The 21756-nt window shown below is 42.9% G+C and overlaps 1 protein-coding gene across 2 annotated transcripts; it reads right to left on the bottom strand.

Annotated features, from left to right (window-relative positions):
• Positions 1 to 3406: 3406 nt before the first annotated feature.
• TRHR (thyrotropin releasing hormone receptor) lies at positions 3407 to 21515 on the bottom strand. 2 transcript variants are annotated; one of them, XM_063324045.1, is made up of 3 exons: positions 20368 to 21515; positions 4886 to 5272; positions 3407 to 4069 (listed from the first exon to the last, which is right to left on the bottom strand). In XM_063324045.1, exons 1-3 carry the CDS (start codon positions 21160 to 21162, stop codon positions 4064 to 4066), a joined length of 1188 nt encoding a protein of 395 aa, XP_063180115.1. In that variant the 5' UTR covers positions 21163 to 21515; the 3' UTR covers positions 3407 to 4063. The 2 variants fall into 2 exon arrangements, with proteins under 2 accessions (XP_063180115.1, XP_063180114.1); XM_063324044.1 differs by lacking the exon at positions 3407 to 4069 and having other exon boundaries at positions 4865 to 5272.
• Between the last annotated feature and the right edge of the window lie 241 nt (positions 21516 to 21756).

Here is a 21756-nt window from a genome sequence, read left to right as displayed (position 1 = left end):
AGAAAAAAAGGTTAGTTGTTACTGTTATAAACAAAGGGCAAACACAGAAATAGATCTAAAATGACATTAGCAAGATATCTAGCAAAGTTTCATAGTGTTAGCTGTAGGAATCACTATAAAATTAGCATGGATTTCATGAATAACATCTACAAAGACATAATCGCAGCACATTATGTTAGAATCGCTCCTTAACTTAAATCTGCAATTTTATATATTGCATTTGTGCACACAATTTTGCATACATAATCATTTCTGTTTGGCAAATAAATATCAACATGAAATAATTCCTTCTCATTTGTTATTCCAAGTGATGATGCATACAAAATCACCTACATAGGTTTTAGCCCTTGACGAACCTCACTAAGAATATGGGCTTAAACACCTCACCTGAGCATCTGAAAAAAAAAGAACTATGGACACAGAGGCTGAGAAAGCAGAAAGTTACTTTCTGAGCAAAAAGGCAAATAAAGGAGAGCATTTACTTCTGATATTGTCTGCCTGTAAGAGTTGTAGTTCAGTCTGTACTCTGGAAAGGGTCAAGATAAAAGTGTAAGTTTGTGTTACTGTTAGGACACGAATAGTTAGCTCGGTCCTTAGCCCAGCCATCTGTGCTCCCAACAGTGTCACCAGGTTTCCGCGGCACACTCTCTTTGCCTGCGGCTCGTCCTGGGGGTCTGCTCGCTTTTTAAGTAAGAAAAGGACCTAGTTCTGGCACCTGTTTAGAAACTCTGGGAGGTAGGGCCTGGTCTGAAAGCACTGGATAGATGCCTAGCTGATAACAGCATTTGAAGCGGGAAAGGATTTCCCAGTGTCGGCTCCACCGGCAGCCACCTCCACACCCTCTCCCACCAGTATCAAGCTGGGAATCAGCTTTGATCAGCTGCGAGCCGTACTGGCTGACTGCACACGAAGGCTTTGCTCAGTCAGATAGAGGAACTTGCTGTTGCTTTGAATATGTCTCTTGACTAAGTAAATATAAATGCCTGTGTAAGATTTCCCAAGTAATTTCATTTTACCATGACTGTTGCTTTGGAGGAAACGTTATACAGGTTGTGGTACCTCTCCTTGACTTCTCCTTATGGTGGCAAACTGTAGCTTTAAGCAAGCACAAGCAGTAAAATGCCACAGAACTGAAATTCCACATCACGGTCTTCAAAAGAAAGGTTTGTTCAAGGTGTATGTCACTGCTATAGCGTTGTATTTGTGAGATATGACTGCTAGGTACTCCCTCTAGAATAGCATTGGTATTGTATTCTTCTCTTTTGATAGGTGAACCTTGGTCAACTTTGCCTGCTATCAAGATGATTAAGGGACTGGAACATCTCTCTTATGAAGAAAGGCTGAGGGATTTGGGTCTTTTCGGTCTGGAAAAAAGAAAACTGAGGGGGGATCTTATCAATGCTTATAAATACTTAAAGGGTGGGTGTCAGGAGGATGGGGCCAGGCTCTTTTCAGTGGTGCCCGGGGACAGGACAAGAGGTAACAGGCACAAACTTGAACATGGGAAGTTCCACCTAACCATAAGGAGGAACTTCTTTACTTTGAGGGTGGCAGAGCACTGGAACAAGCTGCCCAGAGAGATGGTGGAGTCTCCGTCTCTGGAGACATTCAAAACCCACCTGGATGCGTTCCTGTGCAACCTGCTCTGGGTGATCCTGCTCTGGCAGGGGGTTGGACTAGGTGATCTCCGAAGGTCCCTTCCAGCCTTACCATTCTGTGATTCTGTAATTCTGCTTGGCTGCCAAGTGACTTACTCTGTCATTATAAATTTTTTTTCTTATTATTTTAAATGCAGCAAATAGTCCAGACATCCCCCTTCTGCTTGTGTGTGTTCCAGGGCAGAGGACTGAGAAAACCTTGCAACACAGCTATCCTGGGTCCAGCTGCCAGCTCCAGCCCAAGCCCTGCCAGCTCCTGCGCCTCAGAGGAGAGGCTCCAGCGAACAGCCTGCCCTTGGTGCCGTGTGCTGCCTGTTTTTAACACTGACTCCCCATAACCTGAGGGAAAAGTCTCAAGAGGCAGGATACCCCCACGGTCTCGCTCCCTCTGCTTGACGAAATGAAAAGGCTGGTGCTGGCGGAAGTAAAAGACAGAAAGTTCTTTCCGGAGTAAGTTTGTCATGTCTGTACCGCTGGTTTAAACCCTCCTGGTGCTGCTTCCCTCCACACCCTGCCATCGCTCTGCCAGGGTAGAAACCTCTGCAGAGTTAAAACGGACCTTAAAGCAAGGACAGAGACAGAGCAGGATACAGACTGTTCCCTTCCTCCTTGATGTCCAAAAAGTGTCAAATGGAGGCTTTTGGATGCGGCAGACATGAATTTGCACTGAAGTTTAAATCTGTGAGGTATCGGGATATTTTTAGTTCACTTAAAATTTGCAAATATGGCTGAATGTAAGTGAAAGTGGTTTGAACTGGGGAAGCGGCTGTATATTCAAAGAAAAACTGGATAGGGATGCCTTACAGTGCTAGTGAGGCTACCTCTCTTATCCCACACCGGACAGGATTTTTACAAGAACAATTATTTTTTATAGCTTTTTAAATGTCACGTACAAAAGCTGTGCCAAATGTTCATAACAAAACAGAATACTCAGGCGTCTTCACGGATTTCTGTTACTGCTGCACAGGAGTCGGAAAACATAATTCTATCTGGTCTAGAGCAAAGCAGAAGTTATTTGCCGAATTCAGACCTCAGCTGGGGACGAGGGAGATGTGGCCCCAGACAGCTTGTCAGCAGCCTGTGAGGGAAGGGCAGGCAAGTGGCCATGCTGGCAAATGAGCCACCACGGTGACTTCTCGCAGGGAACAAGGGTGAGCCGTGGATCTTGGTAACCTCAGCTGCAGCTGGAACAAGCAGGGCAAGTACAGCCTAGAAACTGGTCTTCTATAACGTCAGTTTTTGTTTCCGGCTCCAGATGATCTAAACCAGTGCTCAAGGTCATCACGTAAAGGGAACATTACAACGAGCTACAAAAATTAAGAAAAGTTGGCAATGCTTTTTCACTGTATTTTCTCTTTCCAGACAAATATACAGCAAATCAATCTTTCAAATCATTTTTTTATGTCCTGAAGTATTCTAATGGATAACCTTTGAGACAAAAAATGAGAAAAGTGACATTTTTCCCTGAATTTTCCTCTTTTCCCTAGACTTTCTATATTGAACACTTCCCTATATTCCCTATAGACTTCCATATATCGAAGCTATAAACCCCCTGTAGTGGTCTGAGACAGAATTACTATTGAACCAACATAAATATTAACTAGTAAAAGCCTGTCCAACACTCTTCAATACATGTCAAGTTCAGACAAGATTCACTATTAGCTGAGACTTTAAATTTAAAGTGATACATCTATAAACTAGCTTGCTGAAAAAAAAAGAGGTTTTTTTTACAGCTTCCTACTGACTTTTTAATTTGTTTATTCCCTGCTGCGAATTCATTGAATGGTCCTCCTATTTCATGCAGTTCAAGGTAAAAAAAACCAACACAAAAACCATGAAAAAAAAAAGATTTCGTGCTCTTTGCCGTCAGATGTCTGCTTATTGAAGCACGTTATGATGCCTGCAGTTGGATTTGCACTGCTGTGGGATGAGGGAGTCGATGGTTGGTAGTTACTGTGATTGGCAGTGGTTACGGCTGCTGTCGGACAGGCTGCGGTTACGCGGCCCAGTGGCCGTGGGAGGGCAGCTCCTCTCCTCGCCTCTCACCTTCACCACGAGCATCATCCATTGCCCCGCTCCGCATCCCTGGAGAAGTCCTGGGCAGCCTCGCTCTTCTTGAGTGCTCAGGCTGCTGTTGGCCAATACTCGAGGTGAAGGATTTGGGCATTCCTCTGAAGTCAACTCACCTGCTAAAAGTTATGTTAAGTGTTTCATTCAGTTAGTAGTATATATTTTTTTCACTCCCCAGGAGGTTCCTTTTTCTTGTAGGACACAGACAGGTGTGTAGAGATATATGGTAACTCCTGCAATTCTGTGAGCAGAAATGCTTTTACATTTCATACAGGTTGGTGGGAACAAAGCATCCAAAGGTTTTATATGACTGCATACCCGGAATAAGGTGGGCCTCAGGCCTGAAAGTGAGAAGAGAAACAGCAAACTGAGAAAGAAATATTTTTCATTTTCATATCATCTGCAAAAGGAAATGAAAAACTAAGTCTCTCTGTGGACCATCTGTATTGTAAGGTCTGAGGCATACAGGCTCATAAACAGCATTTAAGTAGCACGGTGTAAAAAAGCATCATGAAAGCAGTAACATGCATCATCATATAGAAGACAGCTGGGTTACAGAGATGTGCTACACACGGGGATGGTGCAGGTAGTGTGGAAGTGGATGTGGCCTTCATCACTGTCAGGACCAGAGTGCTGTTGTGGGGGAGATCCATGTCTTCTCTTAGCACCAGCTGCAGGGTGGCACTGGGCTAGTTAACCCCAAACAGGGGCTGGGACACAAGAAAACACCCCATTGGCCTCCTACAGGCAGCCAGAGCATGCCCAGGAGGAATCTCTGAGCTCAGCCACCGATGCCCACCCTCCTGCCAGGCATGTACAAGAGGCACCATGTCCGAGCACCACTCTCTGGTGCTCCACCATTGCCCTCTGCTGCTCGGGGGGTAAGGCTTAACCTGTGTTTCTACTCATCCTTCCCTCTACCCCAGATCCTCCCGGTCACATGCTTGGCACAAGGCACTTGGAGAGCATCACTTTCTGGGCAGCTCTCCCTCCCTGCCATGCCCTGTTTGGTGGAGCATTGTCTGTCACCACCAGCCTTCCCTGGTCCTCTGCTGTGCTGCCCCAGCTGAAAGCTATCCCAGCACAGTCCCGTGCACATGAACATGCTCTGGTTCATGAGGACTATACACCAAAAATTAAAATGTATTAACTGTTACCTCAGATGACAAACACGTATCACCAAGGGACAATTTTGCAGAGGACAGATAGGTATTGGTGACAGTTATATCTTCTAGTTCAGTGCTGAAGTGATCAGACTCTTTGATGACATTATAATTTAAGGCCACACTGTAGTTGGCTGGTTTCTTGTCCTGTTTCTGCTGGCAGTTGCAGAGTTTCCTGAAGGCTGCTCTGAACTTCTGGGACATGAGATTGTAAATTACAGGATTGATGGCACTATTTAAATAAATACAGATCCTGCAAAATAGCAGGAACCAGTTTTCTTGGAAGGGGCTGGAGAGGAAGGAATTGACCACCACCAGCGTGCGGTAGGGCATCCATAGAAATGCAAATAGAACCACCACCACAGCCAACATCTTGGTAACCTGGGGGAACAGAGAGGCAGACAGAAGAGAGGCAGAAGGTTAGTACTCATCTTGGAAGGAATAGATGCATTCTTGAAACTCTAGGGTCAAAGCAAAACTACTGACAGTCTCTTCAGCTGGGAATTTTTGATCAATATTTGACTCAGAAAGGTTTTCTACAGTAAGAACGAAAAAAACCCACCTGGCTCCAAATTCCTCCTAGTTTTTATTAAATGAATCTTTCCAGATGACATCCCAGTAAGCTAATTGTTATAGACCTGAGGATTTGCAGCTTCTCAAGCTGGAAAGCAGTGTTGATACAAATGGAAAAAATTCTTTACTGTGAGGGTGGTGAGGCAGTGGAACAGGTTGCCCAGAGAAGCTGTCAATGTCCTGTCCCTGGAAGTGTTCAAGGCCAGGCTGGATGGGGCTTTGAGCAGCCTGGTCTAGTGGGAGGTGTCCCTGCCCATGGCAGGGGGGTTGGAACTAGATGATCTTTAAGGTCCCTTCCAACCCGAACGATTCTGTGTTTCTGTGTGAAAAAAAAAGGGTCTAATGCTATTCTTTCCAATCACATTAGACCTCCTCCTTTAGATTAGTACAGTCTGTAGAGTAATTGAACCTAAAGCCTATTTAGATTATCTGCTTTAACAGCCACCCTAAAAGAGTTTCCAAAGCCAAAAGAAATGCAAAAAAAAAAAAAAAAAAAAAGAAAAAAAGATTAGATTTATTCCCATTCCTCAAATCCTCAATATTTAATTAGATCTTCATTTTTTGATGTTTACTATGAAATGTCAGTTCAAGTTTACACAGCCAGGAAAAAAGGGATTATTGCTAAAACTTGGTTATTATAAAAAGTTTCATCTATTGCATAAATTTGTTTCAAACAAAGAAAAACATAACCTTTGGGGATACCCAGGACAGCTGAAATTAAGTGAACAAGAAATAATTAAATAATTAGAAAAAAGAACTGTAAAAAGAGTCTTTCTCCTATAAATAATTTAGTTCTAGTATATATGGTATTCCCTAGTCTGTTAAAAAGTAAGAAGTAAGTTTGAAAGGTGTTAATAAACAAGGTAGAATGTACGGTGAGATGTGACAGTAGGATATCAGGGTGGGATGGCCACATGTAAGTTAGAAGATGACCTCGTTAACTGTGTGTCCAGGAACTGGAAAGCATTGGCACTGATTTTGGTGAGCTACAACTGCTTCTTTTGACTATGGGGTTTTCTACTATTTGCCTTTCTTCTTGACATAAAACTGTTGTTGCCTATTGAGAGTTTAAAGAACTTCTTTTTACCTTTGCTTCAGTCACATTATACTTTATTCCTTCTTTATGGGTGCCTGAAGTTATACTTCAATAAAACAGCAACACCTGTAATCACAGGACACATTCTGGCTGCACAGGCTATATTTTCATTGCTTGCAGAAAGGGTAGATGTGGATCAATAAGAGATGCGCTTCAACTGAAGTGAGATATCGCCACTAAAATCACTCATGTATACGTGTCAGTTTTAGGTGTGTTTTTTTGTTGGGAGTTATAGGAGTATATAATTCCCTCATCTTCTGAGCAGATAGTTCATTGTATAGAAAGCCTGCATTCTCATGGGATGCATTTTCTTCTAGCTATATAGAAACGCACATAAACATATAACCAAATTTGTTGGGTTTGTTATAGATATTATGATAAAGAATGGGATGAAGAGCAAAATTACATATTGATATATCTATATCTATCGTGTTCTTTAAATGTACATATGCAAAGGCTACAATTTGATCCTATAATTCTCCTTTCACTCCTACTTTTGATTTCCCTACAGCTGTGTTCAGTAGAAGTAAAAAATGAGATGGTGAAATATTATCTCCTTTTTTGTTGTTTGACTGATACATTTCCTCATGACTCCTAGACTGCTTTTCTTGTTTGCCTTGCACAAACCATCATCACCATAGAGCAAAATGCGAATGTGAATGTCTCAGGTAGCTAAAAGAATGATTTTTTCTTATCTTCGAACCACTTCTAAAAGGACCTGTCCTGTGAACGTGGCTGCAAAGAGCGAGGTGACCCAGTGCTGGCCGGCTCTGGCTGAGGAAGACTCGGAGCTCCTCACCTCCTGCCTCACCTCCCTCCCACTCAGCTCCAGCCTGCACCTCCAAAAGGAGCAAATCCACTCAACCCAGAATAATCATTCATCATGGAAAATAATACACATTTAAAGGAAGAAAGTAACCATTTATGGAGCTTCAATTAAGAACGGGACTGAGCCCAACTAACAGATGTGTCAGCTCAGGCATTCAGAGGGCAAGTGGGTAAGTCTACACAGGCATCAGAGTACTTTGCTACCAGAAGCTCAGCAGGGGACTCTGTTATCATACCTACTGATCATTGGCAATTTACATTTCTTCTGAGCATGTCTTTAATGAACAATTGCTCAGAGAATCACTTACAATGGCGCAGCTGTCAGTTTGGATCCTGGGCTGAAGTAGAAATAAATTGATCTTACTGTCAAGAAGGGGATATCTGAGAGTCACACAATTACTACTTTACAGCAATGAAGAAAATGCTGTTACTCTTGAAATGACTGGGTCCTATATGCCACAAAGACATATATGTATGCAGTGTGCAAACTGTTAGCTGAATTTATGTATACTGGCAGCTTGATGTGCATTTTCCCTCTATCTAACACCAGAAGCTTGTACTGCTGCCATGTTCAGCTTACTGAGGCTGTGATTTCACAATATATTAGAACTGGCTGTTAGTACTAGATAAAAAATATCATGGTCACAGCATAAAGTGCCCTGAGCTGAAATCAATTCAGTCTGCAGGTCTGAATGTGTTTAAAAATGCCAAAAGGTTAGCTCCGCGCTCTCAGGCTCTATGCCAGGTAAGACATTGTCTTGCAGTGCTCAGACTCCAGGGTTTCCTGGCATGAACATACACTGAAGCCGAAGTAACGTATGACTGCAGCTAAAAAAGAAATCCTCTTTTCACCTCCCTCCTCGTGCTGGCCCCACACAGGGTGCAGGTCAGGTCAGACTGCTGGTTCAACTAAAACCCAAGCACTTCTATGTAGAGCTGGCTTTTGGTTTGCTCAGGGTAAAGATCTGACCCCTGTACCCATACCCTGCCACAGGGTCTACAGTCAGTGCAAGTGAAGAGGCAGAACCACGTGGCCACAGATGGCACCTCTTGGTGATTCAGTCAGTGCAGGCCAGTAAGGAGAATCCACCATCATTTTAGACTGGCTGCAGCGTACGTCCTTCCAAAGACTCCAAAAATCACAAATCTGGCACAAGCTCTATATTGCCAGGTAGAAGTTCAGTGGCCTGATCCATCTGACCAGTAGTGGTCATGTTTCTGAGACCTACTGCAAAGCCCTAAGTTCAGATAGTTGTTTGCTTATTGGTAAATCCTCTCTAAGCTGGCTCTGGAGGCTTTTCATGACCATCTACCTCAGAGCACGACCTTTGTGCAGATGACAGCAGCTCCTAGAAGGTGCTCTGGCACTGCTCACTTTTTCCCCAGTGTGGCTGGGGGGCTTGTCACCCCCCTGAAGGCTGAGGCACCCCTCAGGGCTTCTGATCCAAAGGTGCTGCAAGCATGCCCTGGACTTTTTTCACACCTGAATTTGCCTTTACAGATGAACCCAGCTTCTAAATGCATGATTTAGGCCAAAGCTGCTTTCTTGTCCACACAAAAAGTCTTCACTGGGACTGATGGGGCAGCACAGAAGTAGCTCAGAGGAAAGTTTGGTCCACTTCCCTTAAGCAAACTGCCATACCCATTTTCAAATCATCTCATATGAAACATAAGTAAGTATCATTTGCAGGACGAGTGTGTGTGTGCGCTAATTATTTGACCTCAGTGGAGTGCTAAGGGGACAAACTGTTTTAAGAACCTGCTTATTACCTGTTGTCTCTAACAGTACACCGAAGTTCCCTGAAAGCAGAAGCACTAGTGTCCTCATTCATTACTCAGGTGAAGGCGAACATACACTGATCGCTCTTTTCTTGTAGATGTGCACTGCGTATCCTATGCTCAGAGTACAAATTATTCTTAGTTACGGACATTGAAAACATGATTAAAAGGCTTTGGCTTTTGGCCAAATTTCAAGTGTACTTTGAATGATAGCAAAGTGCTTGAGATTGAATGTGTTACTGGCTGCACAAAACCACTCTTCAACGCTATCTTTTGGCTTCTAAGAATGTTCTGAAAAATATTTAAAATGTTTTCTACTAAACAGATTCCCAATATTTTAATTCTGAATTGGTATTCTTCTTTCGTTCCTGCTCCAAAACCTTGTCATTCTAAGAAAGTGCATTTATGAGACATTTTCATTACCACGGTACTAACAGTTTGGTATTGCTTCCTTCTCCTTTGAATACTAATCTTTCTTACACTGATAGGCAGAAGTAATAGTCATACTTACTAAGTTACTGTGCCACAGAGTCACTCGGGTGTTTTAGAGGCATGTAAGAGTATCTTTTTGTCTTGTGTTTGGTGGTGTTCATTGCAGTGCACAGAGATTGTGTAACATAGACTCATAGAGTGGTTCAGTTTGGAAGGAACCTTAAAGATCATCTAGTTCCAACCCCCCTGCCATGAGCAGGGACACCTCCCACTAGACCAGGCTGCTCAAAGCCCCATCCAGCCTGGCCTTGAACACTTCCAGGGACAGGACATCGACAGCTTCCCTGGGCAACCTGTTCCGGTGCCTCACCACCCTCACAGTAAAGAACTTCTTCCTGATATCTAATCTAAATCTACCCTCTTTCAGCTCGAAACCATTCACCGTGTCCTGTCATTACAATCCCTGATCAAGAGTCCCTCCCCATCCTTCCTGTAGGCCCCCTTTATGTACTGGAAGGCTGCTATAAGGTCTCCTCGGAGCCTCCTCTTCTCCAGGCTGAATAACCCCAACTCTGTCAACCTGTCCTCATAGCATAGGTGCTCCAGCCTTCTTCTGATCATCTTCGTGTCCCTCCTCTGGACCTGTTCCAACAGGTCCACGTCCTTCTTGTGCTGAGGACTCCAGAGCTGGACGCAGTACTCCAGGTGGGGTCTCACCAGAGTGGAGTACAGTGGCAGAATCACCTCCCTCGACCTGCTGGCCACACATGCCAGTCCATTATTTTGTAATCCAAAAAAAGTTGTAAAATGAGGAGGATGATTAAATAAATAAAAGGATTAAGGTCTTGATGTAATAACACTGCAAGTGAAACCAAGCAATGTGATTATGGATTTCAGGTAAGCCATACAAAGCTTATCTTTCATTGCAAGCTGGAATTTGTGCTTGCTCTGCTGTGAGAGAAGAGAGAGGTTTCTCTAGAGGGCACATCATCATCTACTGCATCAACGTCTAAGAGAGGACTTTCTCTAAAGGGTAACCTACCTTTTTTAATTGGCCATGGGTGGATCTCAGACAATTTGACTGCACTAAGCAACTATGTGAGGTATGCATAATGTTAAGTGAGTTGGATCCCATCCCAAGTAGAAAGAAATACATTTGCTACCTAAGGCTGTATTTATTTTTCACAGTCCCCTTGATACCTGAGGAAACTAGGAATTCCTTTGGGGAAAGAATGAAATCTACCTGAAAATATGTAATTCAATATTCATATTTTGGATGGACAAGAAAAAAAATCTGTTGACTGAGCTAGATAAGATAAAATGGAAGTGTGGATGAGATCAACACATCCAGAGCCAGGATCTCCTCTGGAGGACTGGACAAATGAGGAGCATCAGAGAAAGAGAAAAGGAAGCCCACAGCTCAGGTTGTGTTTCCATGAGCACATCAGATGATAGACAAGCAATGTATGTGCTCTTAGCTGCTATAAAAGGGAACCAGGCTGCTTCCTTGTCTTCCCGTCTGCTTCCCCTGTCCTCTTGCTCTCTTTTAAAAGGTCATGAGCTGCTTACCAAGGTAGCTCACAGTACAGGTACTCTTAGAAAAAAAGGATTTAATTTTCCCTACATTTTCAAAGTTTTCCTGTGTGGTAGGCAAATGCTTTTTCTGTCCTTCAGTTTTAAGTTCTCTTACTCTCTTCTTCATTCCTGCAATGCCTGAGTCTTCAAGACATTTTGTTGCTTACAAAATGATTCAAATAATCAGAAGAAAAAATATGAACATTTTAGAAATGCTGAGAGATACTAGGGAAAAAAAAAAAGCAAGGACTGTAAGCAAAATTAATCACTTACAGGAAAAAAAAAGTCAGAAATAGCTTTTATCCCTTGTACTGTATGTTGTAAAGAAACATTTAATGTTGGTTGGTGTTACTTATTAGTGAATCATTGTTCCATTGTTTTATTGTGAAATCTGCCCTGACGTACTTTGAATAACACATTCTCTATTCATGATATGAAAACTTTCTATTCCTCTTATCTTTTTAATAAAAGACTGGGGTATAATATGCCTAAAATGGAGAAGAGGGGAAACTGTGATCAGCCTTCAACTTTTACCATCACAGGTGCACATCTGCTCTGAATTCATTACCCTAAGCATCAACTGTAAAATAAAAGTGGCTAAACCATCCAAAGTTCAAATAGGAGCCATTATTTCTTTTATTTCTGCAAGGAAATACAGTTTCGAAGTTAAGTGAAATTGTGGTGGTTCTTCATATAAAAAATCCAAGAAAAAGGAGTGTTGAGATTTATCTTGATACTTATGGTAGTTTTTGCTGTAAAGATGCAGAAAGGAAGACTATGAGTAAAGACTAAAGAATTATTAGCTTGAATTTCAGGCCTTTGTAAAGCTGAAGCTGAAATGTGTGAATATAAGTTGAATATGAACTACTGTTGATAGAGGCAATGAGCTGATTATAGTGAACTTGATTTGTTTGCTGTTTTTAGTAATGGACAATCTGGTCAAACCTTAGGTATCACAGAATCACAGAATGACAGGGGTTGGAAGGGACCTCTGGAGATCATCTAGTCCAACCCCCCTGCCAGAGCAGGGTCACCTAGAGCGGGTTGCACAGGAATGCGTCCAGGCGGAGACTCCACCACCTCTCTGGGCAGCCTGTTCCAGTGCTCTGCCACCCTCAAAGTAAAGAAGTTCCTCCTCATGTTGAGATGGAACTTCCCATGTTCAAGTTTGTGCCTGTTACCTCTTGTCCTGTCCCCGGGCACCACTGAAAAGAGCCTGGCCCCATCCTTCTGACATCCACCCTTTAAGTATTTATAAGCATTGATAAGATCCCCTCTCAGCCGTCTTTTTTTCAGACTAAAAAGATGCAAGTCCCTCATCCTTTCCTCATAAGAGAGGTCCAGTCCCCTAATCATCTTCATAGCCCTTTGCTGTACCCTCTCCAGCAGTTCCCTGTCCTTCTTGAACTGGGGAGCCCAGAACTGGACACAGTACTCCAGGTGCGGCCTCACACCAAGGCAGAGTAGAGGGGGAGGATGGCCTCCCTCGACCTGCTGGCCACAATCTTCTCGATGCACCCCAGGATGCCATTGGCCTTCTTGGCCACAAGGGCACATTGCTGGCTCATGGTCATCCTCATCCAGTCCACCGGGACTCCTGGGTCTTTTTCCGCAGAGCTTCTCTTCAGCAGGTCAGCCCCCAACCTGTCCTGGTGCATGGGGTTATTCCTCCCCAGGTGCAGCACCCTACACTTGCCCTTATGGAATTTCATAAGGTTTCTCTCCACCCAACTCTCCAGCCTGTCCAGGTCTCGCTGTATGGCGGCACAGCCTTCTGGTGTGTCAGTCACCCCTCCCAGTTTTGTATCATCAGCAAACTTGCTGAGGGTGCACTCTATCCCCTCATCCAGGTCATTGATGAATATATTGAACAGGACCCAGTACTGACCCCTGGGGAACATCACTTGTCACTGACCTCCAACTAGACTCTGTGCCACTTATCACGACCTTTTGAGCTCTATCTTTCAACCAGTTATCTATCCACCCCACTGTCCATTCATTGAACCCACACTTCCTAAGCTTCCTTGTGAGGATGCTGTGGGAGACCGTGTCAAAAGCCTTGCTGAAGTCAAAGTAGACAATGTGGTAGTACTGGCACTTGTATTTTTTCTGGTTTGAATTTATGCACGCGCGTTACTGTTTATGCCCTATAAATGTCTGCAATTGCAGTTAATGTTTGCTCAATTGCTATTAATTTTGATTAGGGTACAGTCAGTGAACGTGTTTTCTGGAAACTTAACAATATGGATGGTTTGCAAGCACCAATAACAGACCATTTTGTAACACAAAAACACAAACTGGTAGGCTAATGCATTCATACACATATCTGAAAAATAAGAGACCAATCTGTTGCGCCTGCCTTTGCAACTGCAATGAAGAAACTAAAACAAAGTGGCAGAAGAACAGCTACCCAGTAAGCTAACAAGTCAGATGTCTTCAGCCTACCACAGCACCACTGAAAGCACTACCACTGAGTTTGGTCTGGATGATCTCCAGAGACACCTGACAGCATCAGTGATTCTCTGAAATTATAACAAAGTATTGGAGGGACATTTCTTTAATCTAAGTTCCTGAGGGATCTGAGACAAAGTCTCTTGTTGGGTCATGATGCTTTGGATCACGTTCAGTCTTTCTTGCCACTACGTGCAGCTTTCACTCTAGTTCCATGACAACAAATGCAGTTCCCCAGTGTTTCATGAGGTCTAGGATACCTTACGCATTCATATTATGTGTTTAATTAGACAGCTCCACTCCAAATTCATAGTCTGTATTTTCTGGTGAGTGAGTAGAAATCAACTTCACTTCCTCGGGACCTGTGAACATCTGTCCAAATGATCATATAGTTGTTAAATAAATCTTAACATTGAATTTGCATTGAAGTTCCTTCTTTGTCTCCAAATCAAGTAAATAGACTTTGCACTGTCTGGCCTTAAGAGATATTCTTTGTCATGATATCATCTCCTAATCATATTGGTCTTTCCTTTGTTAAACTTTGAAATTTCATCCACTGTGACCTGGATTCAACTGACGGTCACTGGAAAACTTTGTTTTCTCAGCTTCCCTCCTGTTTAACTTGAGGAAATGTGTGCCTGTCCTCAGCAACAAGGGAACAGAATAGAGCTGGCAGATGTTTAAGGATGCTTTCCAGAGCAAGAGCTCTTGATCCCTAGGTGTAAGAAATCAGGAAAGGAAAAAAAAGACCAGAACGGCTGCGTCAAGAACTGCTGGTCAAACTAAAGGGTAAGAAGGAAATGCACAGGCAATGGAAGCAGGGACAGGTATCCTGATAAGAGTATAGGAACACTGCACAGTTGTGTAGGGATTGGGTCAGGAAGGCCAAGGCACAGATGGAGCTGAACACAGAAAAGGATGCAAAGAATAATAATAAGGGCTTCTACAGGTATGTCAGCTAGAAAAGGCAGATCAAAGAAAGCATGCCCTCCCAATGAGCAAGACTGGCAAACTGGTAACAATGGATGAGGAGAAAGTTGAGGTACTCAGAACATTTAATTCTATTTTCTCAGGTTCAAATTATGCAAATCAATCAGCAGAAATGCTCTATAGTTTCACTGTGGTCACAGAGGTTTCACCTTACTCTTAGTCACCGTTTCATTTTCTCTTAATCTTTTGCAAAAAATACTGTATCGTTGTTTATCACTGAGACCCCTATTGGTAGTTTTGGGCCCCTCACTACAAGAAAGACATTGAGGTGCTGGAGTGGGTCCAGAGAAGGGCAACAAAGCTGGTGAGGGGTCTGGAGAACAAGTCTTATAAGGAACGGCTGAGGGAGCTGGGCTTGTTTAGTCTGGAGAAAAGGAGACTGAGGGGAGACCTTATCGCTCTCTACAACTACCTGAAAGGAGGGTGTAGACAGGTGGCGGTCGGTCTCTTCTCCCAGGAAACGGCCTCAATTTGCACCAGGGGAGGTTTAGATTGGGTATTAGAAAAAATTTCTTCACTGAAAGCATTATCAAGCACTGGATCAGGCTGCCCAGGGATGTGGTTGAGGCAGCATCCCTGGAGGTATTTAAAAGACATGGTGCTGAGGGATATGGTTTAATGGTAGTGTTTTTTGGCAGTGTTTTAACTGTTTTTTGTTTTTTGTTAAGTGTTTTAAGTTTTTAAGTGTTTTAACACTTTTTGGCAGTGTTAAATTAATGGTTGGACTTGATGATCTTGAAGGTCCCTGCCAGCCTAGACGATTCTATATTCTATGATTATAAGGTTATTTTCTTTGCAAAGCATAGCCAAAAGTCCATTCGACACAGTTAACTCCAGCTCCATCAGACCTAATAGGTGTTTTAGATTTTTCTTTAGTCACAAACTAAACTCAGGCTTGAAGGTTTACCTACACATTTCAATACTAAAAACAAATGTCACACTAGTTGATTCCTCAGGGCCTAACACCACACAGCCTTGAGCACAAACTGATTCCTTTGGAAATAAAGCATATCAGTCTCTCGCTTTCTTTTGGCAGAGATCTTCCCTCAGGAGAAAGCCAGGTGTTGCCTACTGACTCGTAGTGGCTGATCAAAAACTCTGCAAAGGCAATAAATGGCTCTTACTGCTTTCCATAAAGAGTGGATCAGCTGGATTTAGCTTCTGACAAAGAAGAGGCAGAATGTACGAGTTTCTGTTCCTTCTGGGACACCGTGAGCCTGATGGAAAGTACAAAGTGAATTGGAAACATACTCCCATGTACAAAGGAGTACCTGGATGTCAAATCAATCTAATTTTCTTTTTGAAAACCTTTAAAATACATCTATCGCACCCCACTATCCAGTACATTTCTGTAAAACAAAATCAATGTTGCACGAGTGGGACTGATTTAGCTCTTCAGAAGTGGATGTAAGAATGGAGTTTGACACATCCTATGGGCACATATTGGTGCTCCTTTGCTTGGCAGAACTTTACTTTGCAGTGAAAACAAGTAGCTCATAATTTCAGTAGTTGTCCAATATCAGCAGTAACAGCTATTGTCCAGTGAAACAAATATGTGTTGGAAATAAAGATACTTTATGAGAAAAGAAAGCTTATTTTGTTCCTTTCCCTCTCTTCTGACATTTTAAAAAAAAGGACCGTTTTTTATACCTGTTTGGTTTTTTTTTTTTCCTTATCTTCCCTGTTGAGTTTTGTCTTGTTTTGTCTTTGAACGAAAACGTCAGGGGGCACTGAAGAGTACTTTGAAGGCTTTGTCCGTTGGTGGTTGTTGGCATGGGGGTATTGATCCTTCAGTAAACAGATTTTGTTCCCAGTAGCTTTCCAAACATTGGAATTAAATAAGTATTTCCTAGAAATAACATAGTTCTGTGACTTTTAAATTGTGTGAGTGGGAGGGTGAAGGCAGGGAATGGCATGAGTAAGCAGAGGACCACTTTCTACCTGGAAAAGCTGATTTTCATTCATTGGAGATGTACTATAGCTTCACTCTGAGCTTAGCCCTAGGCATCTCACATGAAAAATACGTTAAAATAGGCTTGACTCACCATTCTAAAATATGTCGTGGGCCTTCTTTGTAAATCATAGAATGCTCTAAATTGCCATTCTGTTTTTAAAACAAAATAGTCCTCTGATCACCTGACCACTTTTTTCCCCTTCAGTACTGGCGTTATGTCTGTTTACATCAGAGACTGAAAATATCTGTTCTGATAAAACTGAACATGGTTCATTAATTCTCCTTCAGCTGTAGCCACCTCCCTTCCCCTGTTTATCTCACTGCTGAGCTTGCGAGCTTCCCCTCACCCTTGCCTCAGCTTAGGTATCTGTCCTCCACAGTTGTAAGGAAATGGTTATTTTATTCTATATCTGCCTCCTCCCTGAGTATAAAGCTATTCTAGATGTCATATCAGGGTTGTTCCTCCCTTGCTTTGCCCTTTCTGTTGGTGCCAGATGTGAGGAAGCATCCTAGGTGTTGTATCCAGGATGGTTTCCAAGTTGATCTATGTATTTTTAGTCCGTCAGCTTCTAATTCTGGGCTAATTCTGATACCAGAAACCTAAAAGTGATGCATTGGCATTTTTGAAGAAAAAAATTGAAATTGCATAACTGTATGACTCACAATAGAAAGTATTGACTGTATATAGAAGATATTGACTGTATATAGAAGACTAAGCCTTGGAAGCAGGTGTAGAAACACAAAAGTCAACAGTACATATATAGCTATATTCTAACACAATAACATAGGTTAAAAAAAGTCTAAAAAACCAACAGGTAGGGGAGAAAATGCTTTCTTACCAAGGTAAAAAGCAAGTTTTGGCCTTTTTTAATGTTGGAAAACCTTCCTAACATAGATGAGATAATGGGAAGTCCCGCAAAAATTAAAGAAAATGGTATGATCTGGCAGTCTGAGTCAAGCTAAATCCAGATTAGCCAAGCAATCCAGGTCAGATCAAGTGGGGAAATCAATTCACATACCACCATGTTGGATTATTCTTCCTCAAAAATGGCTATGAAATTCCTAAATTAAACCCTTATGAAAGTTGAGGAAACCTATCTAATTTACTGTTTCATTCTGATATATTATATAAATGTGAGCTCATAATAGGTGAATTATAATAATAATAATTATTCATAATCACTTGGTGGAACTGCACTGAATTTCCATGTCCAAGTTTTGACAGTGGGGAGGTTGCAGAGGTGGCCTCTCAGAGAACAGGTCTGGGGCTGCCCCATGCTGGACACAGATGGTTCCATCCAGCTCCAACAGATCCTCTACAGGACACAGCTGAGCCCATCAGCCAAGCTGGAGGCACCTCTGTGAAAACATATTTAAGAAATGGCAAAAATTCTGGAAAAAGAGAGAGAGGGGAGAAGAGAACAAAAGAGTGAGAAATAGCAGGGGGAACACCAAATTTAGAGGAGGAGGTGCTCCTTGGTCTTCGGGGAGGACATACATACACTGAAACAGAGGAAAAGAGAAGGAAGGAGTAACAAACCTCTGTGACCTGATCACATCTCTCCCTGTCCTCATGCTGCCAGTTGCCTCACGAAAGGGACTGAGTGTAACTTGTGACTATAACAAGGGGCAATAAATTGGAAATAAATGAAGTTAATTTTCCCCAAGTCGAGTATGCGTTGCCCATGACTATAACTGATAAGTTATCTTCCTATCCTTGACCCATGAGTTTTCTTGCTCCTGTTCTTACCATTTTCTCCCCCATCCTGCTGTGGGGGAAAAGGAGCAAGCAACTGGGTAGGTGTTTGGCTGCCAGCTGGGGCCAACCCACCACAGGAACACGCACAAATGTCATTTTGTAGAAACGTTCTTGGATAAATATGAGAAATGCCACAGAAGTAGGAAGTGTAGGCCACATTTTCAGCCACTTTTTCTAGTGACATCTAGTGGCAATGTCCAATGCTGGACATCGTATGCAACTCCATCACTGTAGTGCAAGCACAGTCCCAAGAAGGCATACAGACAGTTCTACATGACAACAGAATTCACTATGAGGCCAAACTATACTGTTAGCTATACATGTCTTTGCCAGAGCAGGAGGAAATTTTCACTTGTGTGTCTTACTAACTGTTGAGAATTTATATTTCTTTGAATACGGACTTGTGTTTTCCCTTTTTACACCACTGGCTATATTTTGCATGCTGCTATTATATAAAAAATATTACTAATAATGCCACACTCTCCTTGCTTTTCTTCCTATGTTGTACTATAGGCAAATGTCAGCTTTACTCATAATGATGCTACTTTAAACCATCAGGTTACTTAGGCTTTTAGAAAACATCTTGCTGTCTTTACAAAACATAAAAGACATCATATTATAATCCTCACTTTTTGGCTTCATAAAAAAACAGTATCCACATTCAGCAATGCTCAGTGTAAAAGATTTGTCTGTTTTTCAAGTGATGCTAAGCACACGTAATCAAGCATGTATATTAAAGTGATACTGAGAACTTGAAAAGCAGATTATCTTCTTCCACTAATTAATGGACAAAGAAAAACAAAATTAAACATTTCTAATCTGACTATTAACTACAAGTGGAGACACATAATTAAATATAATCTAGCCCACATGTTTCAGCTGTGCATTTCAAGGCATGGTTCTACTGCTCTGGGAGCGCTCGGTGCTCTAGCAGGGAGCTCAGTTGACTTTTGAGGTCAGTGCCATCTCTGAAATAAGGGAAAAGGGTCCCTCTCATTAAGCAATAGCAATCTACATAAAACAAGAAGAATATAAAAGTTCAACCCATCTCCCAAGGGGGACACTCAGCTTGCTTGAAAAAGTGCACACCTCAGCTTTGCTTCCTGAGGGAACCGTGCAGCGCAGGGAGGTAGAAGCATCCCACTTGGCAAAGCCACGCTCCGGGGTGCCTTGCGGTGGCTGCCGAGGGCTGCGAGCCACGTCGCTCCGCACGGAGCATTGCTTCCCAACGCTCACATCAACCTGCCTGACCCCAGCGGAGCCTGCCCCCGAAAGCTGGCTACGGAGCCATGCGCCCCGCGCTTCTCAGCGCTGCACCCCGCTGTGCTGCCTGCTGTGTGTGCACGGGGCAGTACGGCTTATTGCAAACAGCCATAATCAATCTGCTAATTGTATTCTACTTGTATAATTACACATTGCGGCATACATGTTTAACAATGTAAAAAGAAGCTAGTCAAATCTATGCCTCAGTTTTGAGCCATCAATACATAAAAATATTTTATAAGAAACAATAACAGAGATGATACTTAGCATTTACAAAGCATTTTTATATACAGACTTAAGCTGAAGTAGACCTTTCGCAGGGGAATGAGAGACAGGAAAAGTAGCAACTTGACTGCATTTGCAGAGTGACACAGTGCCTTAGCTGGGACAAAAGCTCGTCTCCTAAACTCCCAGGCTATTTCCTTCTCTTCAATTCTCAAAATAACTCGAGTCACTTTGTATATTTGGCAGATTTACTAACAGGCTGTAATATAAGGAAACTATATTTTTAATTGTTTCATTCTTTATTGACACCTCCTAATTGCTTTTTCATATAGGAAACAAAATAGTGTTTGTTTTTCAGTCCTTGCAGTAGTTGATAATGAATATGCAAGAAAAAAACCCCACATATTTGTACGTGTATGTCACAGAATTTCAGCTTGACTACTTAGCAAAAAGGGAGAATATATTTCACCCCCTTTCACACATTTAGACTAGTGATCTCTAAAGCAAGCGGTTTTAGGTTTCAGAAAGCCATTTCAAACTGCTGCTCCTACCTGCCTTCGAGAAGCAATAGTGCTATTGAAACTCCTGTTAGTCATCTTGGAATTCACAGGCTTGCTTTGGTGAGCCACGTCATTCCTCCATGTCTTAGAGTTTTCTTTTGGGTCCGAAGGGATAGGGTTCAGGAACAGTATTCTAGCAATCAGGCCATAGAGGACAGTCGCCAATACCATTGGCACAACATAAAATATACCAAAGTCCATCATGTAGATAGGAGAGTAATAGCTCCTGGACACCTTGTAGCCACAGGACACAACAGTAGTGTCCTTGTAGACTACTGTATTAAGGTCTAGCAAGAAAAACCAGAGCATACAGTACATGGAGGTGAAAGCCCAGACAAAAATAATGATCTTTTTGGCTCTTGAAAAAGTGCATAGGAATTGAGCTTTGATTGGGTGGCAGATGGCTATGTATCTCTCAATAGTGAAGGCAGTGATGGAAAAAGAAGAAGCATTGATCCCTAGGTACTGGAGATAAGTGATGCAGAGACACCCCACGTAGCCGTACACCCAGGATCTATACAGGCTTTCTGTGATATTGGGTAGTCCTGCAGCCACAAGCACCATGAGATCTGCCACAGCCAGACTCACCAGATAGCAGTTAGTGGGAGTTCTCATGTGTTTGGTTCTGAGGACCACCAAAACCACCATGATGTTGCCCACGATGCCCAGTCCGCAGATCAGGAGGACCAAGAGGATGGTAACCACTTGGTATTCAGCTGTAACGATCTCCTGGCTTGATAGTGGCAGCCCAGTTTGGTTCTGCTCATCCCCTGTGCCATTCTCCATCTTCACCAGCCCACTGCTGCTTCTGCCCAGCACTCGGTCTCAGCACATGTTGTCCATGGTCCCCTGCAAAAGGGTGAGTGGAGCAGAGCGTGGGTGAGCCGCAGCCCCACAGCACGTTCTCTGTGTAGTCACAGTCCCATTCCCGAACTGTCCTCCACTCACTTGAAAGCACCCGGACTTTCAGTCTTTGTAAATTCAATTACCGGACAGGTTAATCCCTCTAAGAGTCCAGCTCATTCGCACAGGTTAAAAAGCTGTTTTCTCATGTGGAGATGGGAGCTTCCTCCCCCTGCAGAGGAGGAGGCGGCGGCAGGGAAAGCAGAGCCCTCCTGCACTGCCAGCTGGCTGAAGCATTGCACGGGATGAGCTGATCCAGTCCCGGCAGACTCCAGCATCGCCGCTTTCCAGGAGGAGTCACAACGCACCGAGGGTGGAGACAGCAGCGGGAAGTGAAAGGAGAGTGATTTGTAAAACCCCACAGGTTCTCTGCTCTGCGCTGCTTTCCCTCTCTCCTTTCAGATGGCTATCTCGCCTATCGATCATATTGATCCACCCTGGCAAACAAAGGGGAGATTGACTGGCAACAAAAATACA

Source organism: Chroicocephalus ridibundus, chromosome 2, assembly GCF_963924245.1.
Source record: "Chroicocephalus ridibundus chromosome 2, bChrRid1.1, whole genome shotgun sequence".
NCBI classification, from domain to species: Eukaryota; Metazoa; Chordata; class Aves; order Charadriiformes; family Laridae; genus Chroicocephalus; species Chroicocephalus ridibundus.
The sequence above is the reverse complement of the archived record's forward strand: the minus strand, read 5'-3'. Positions and strand labels throughout refer to the sequence as shown.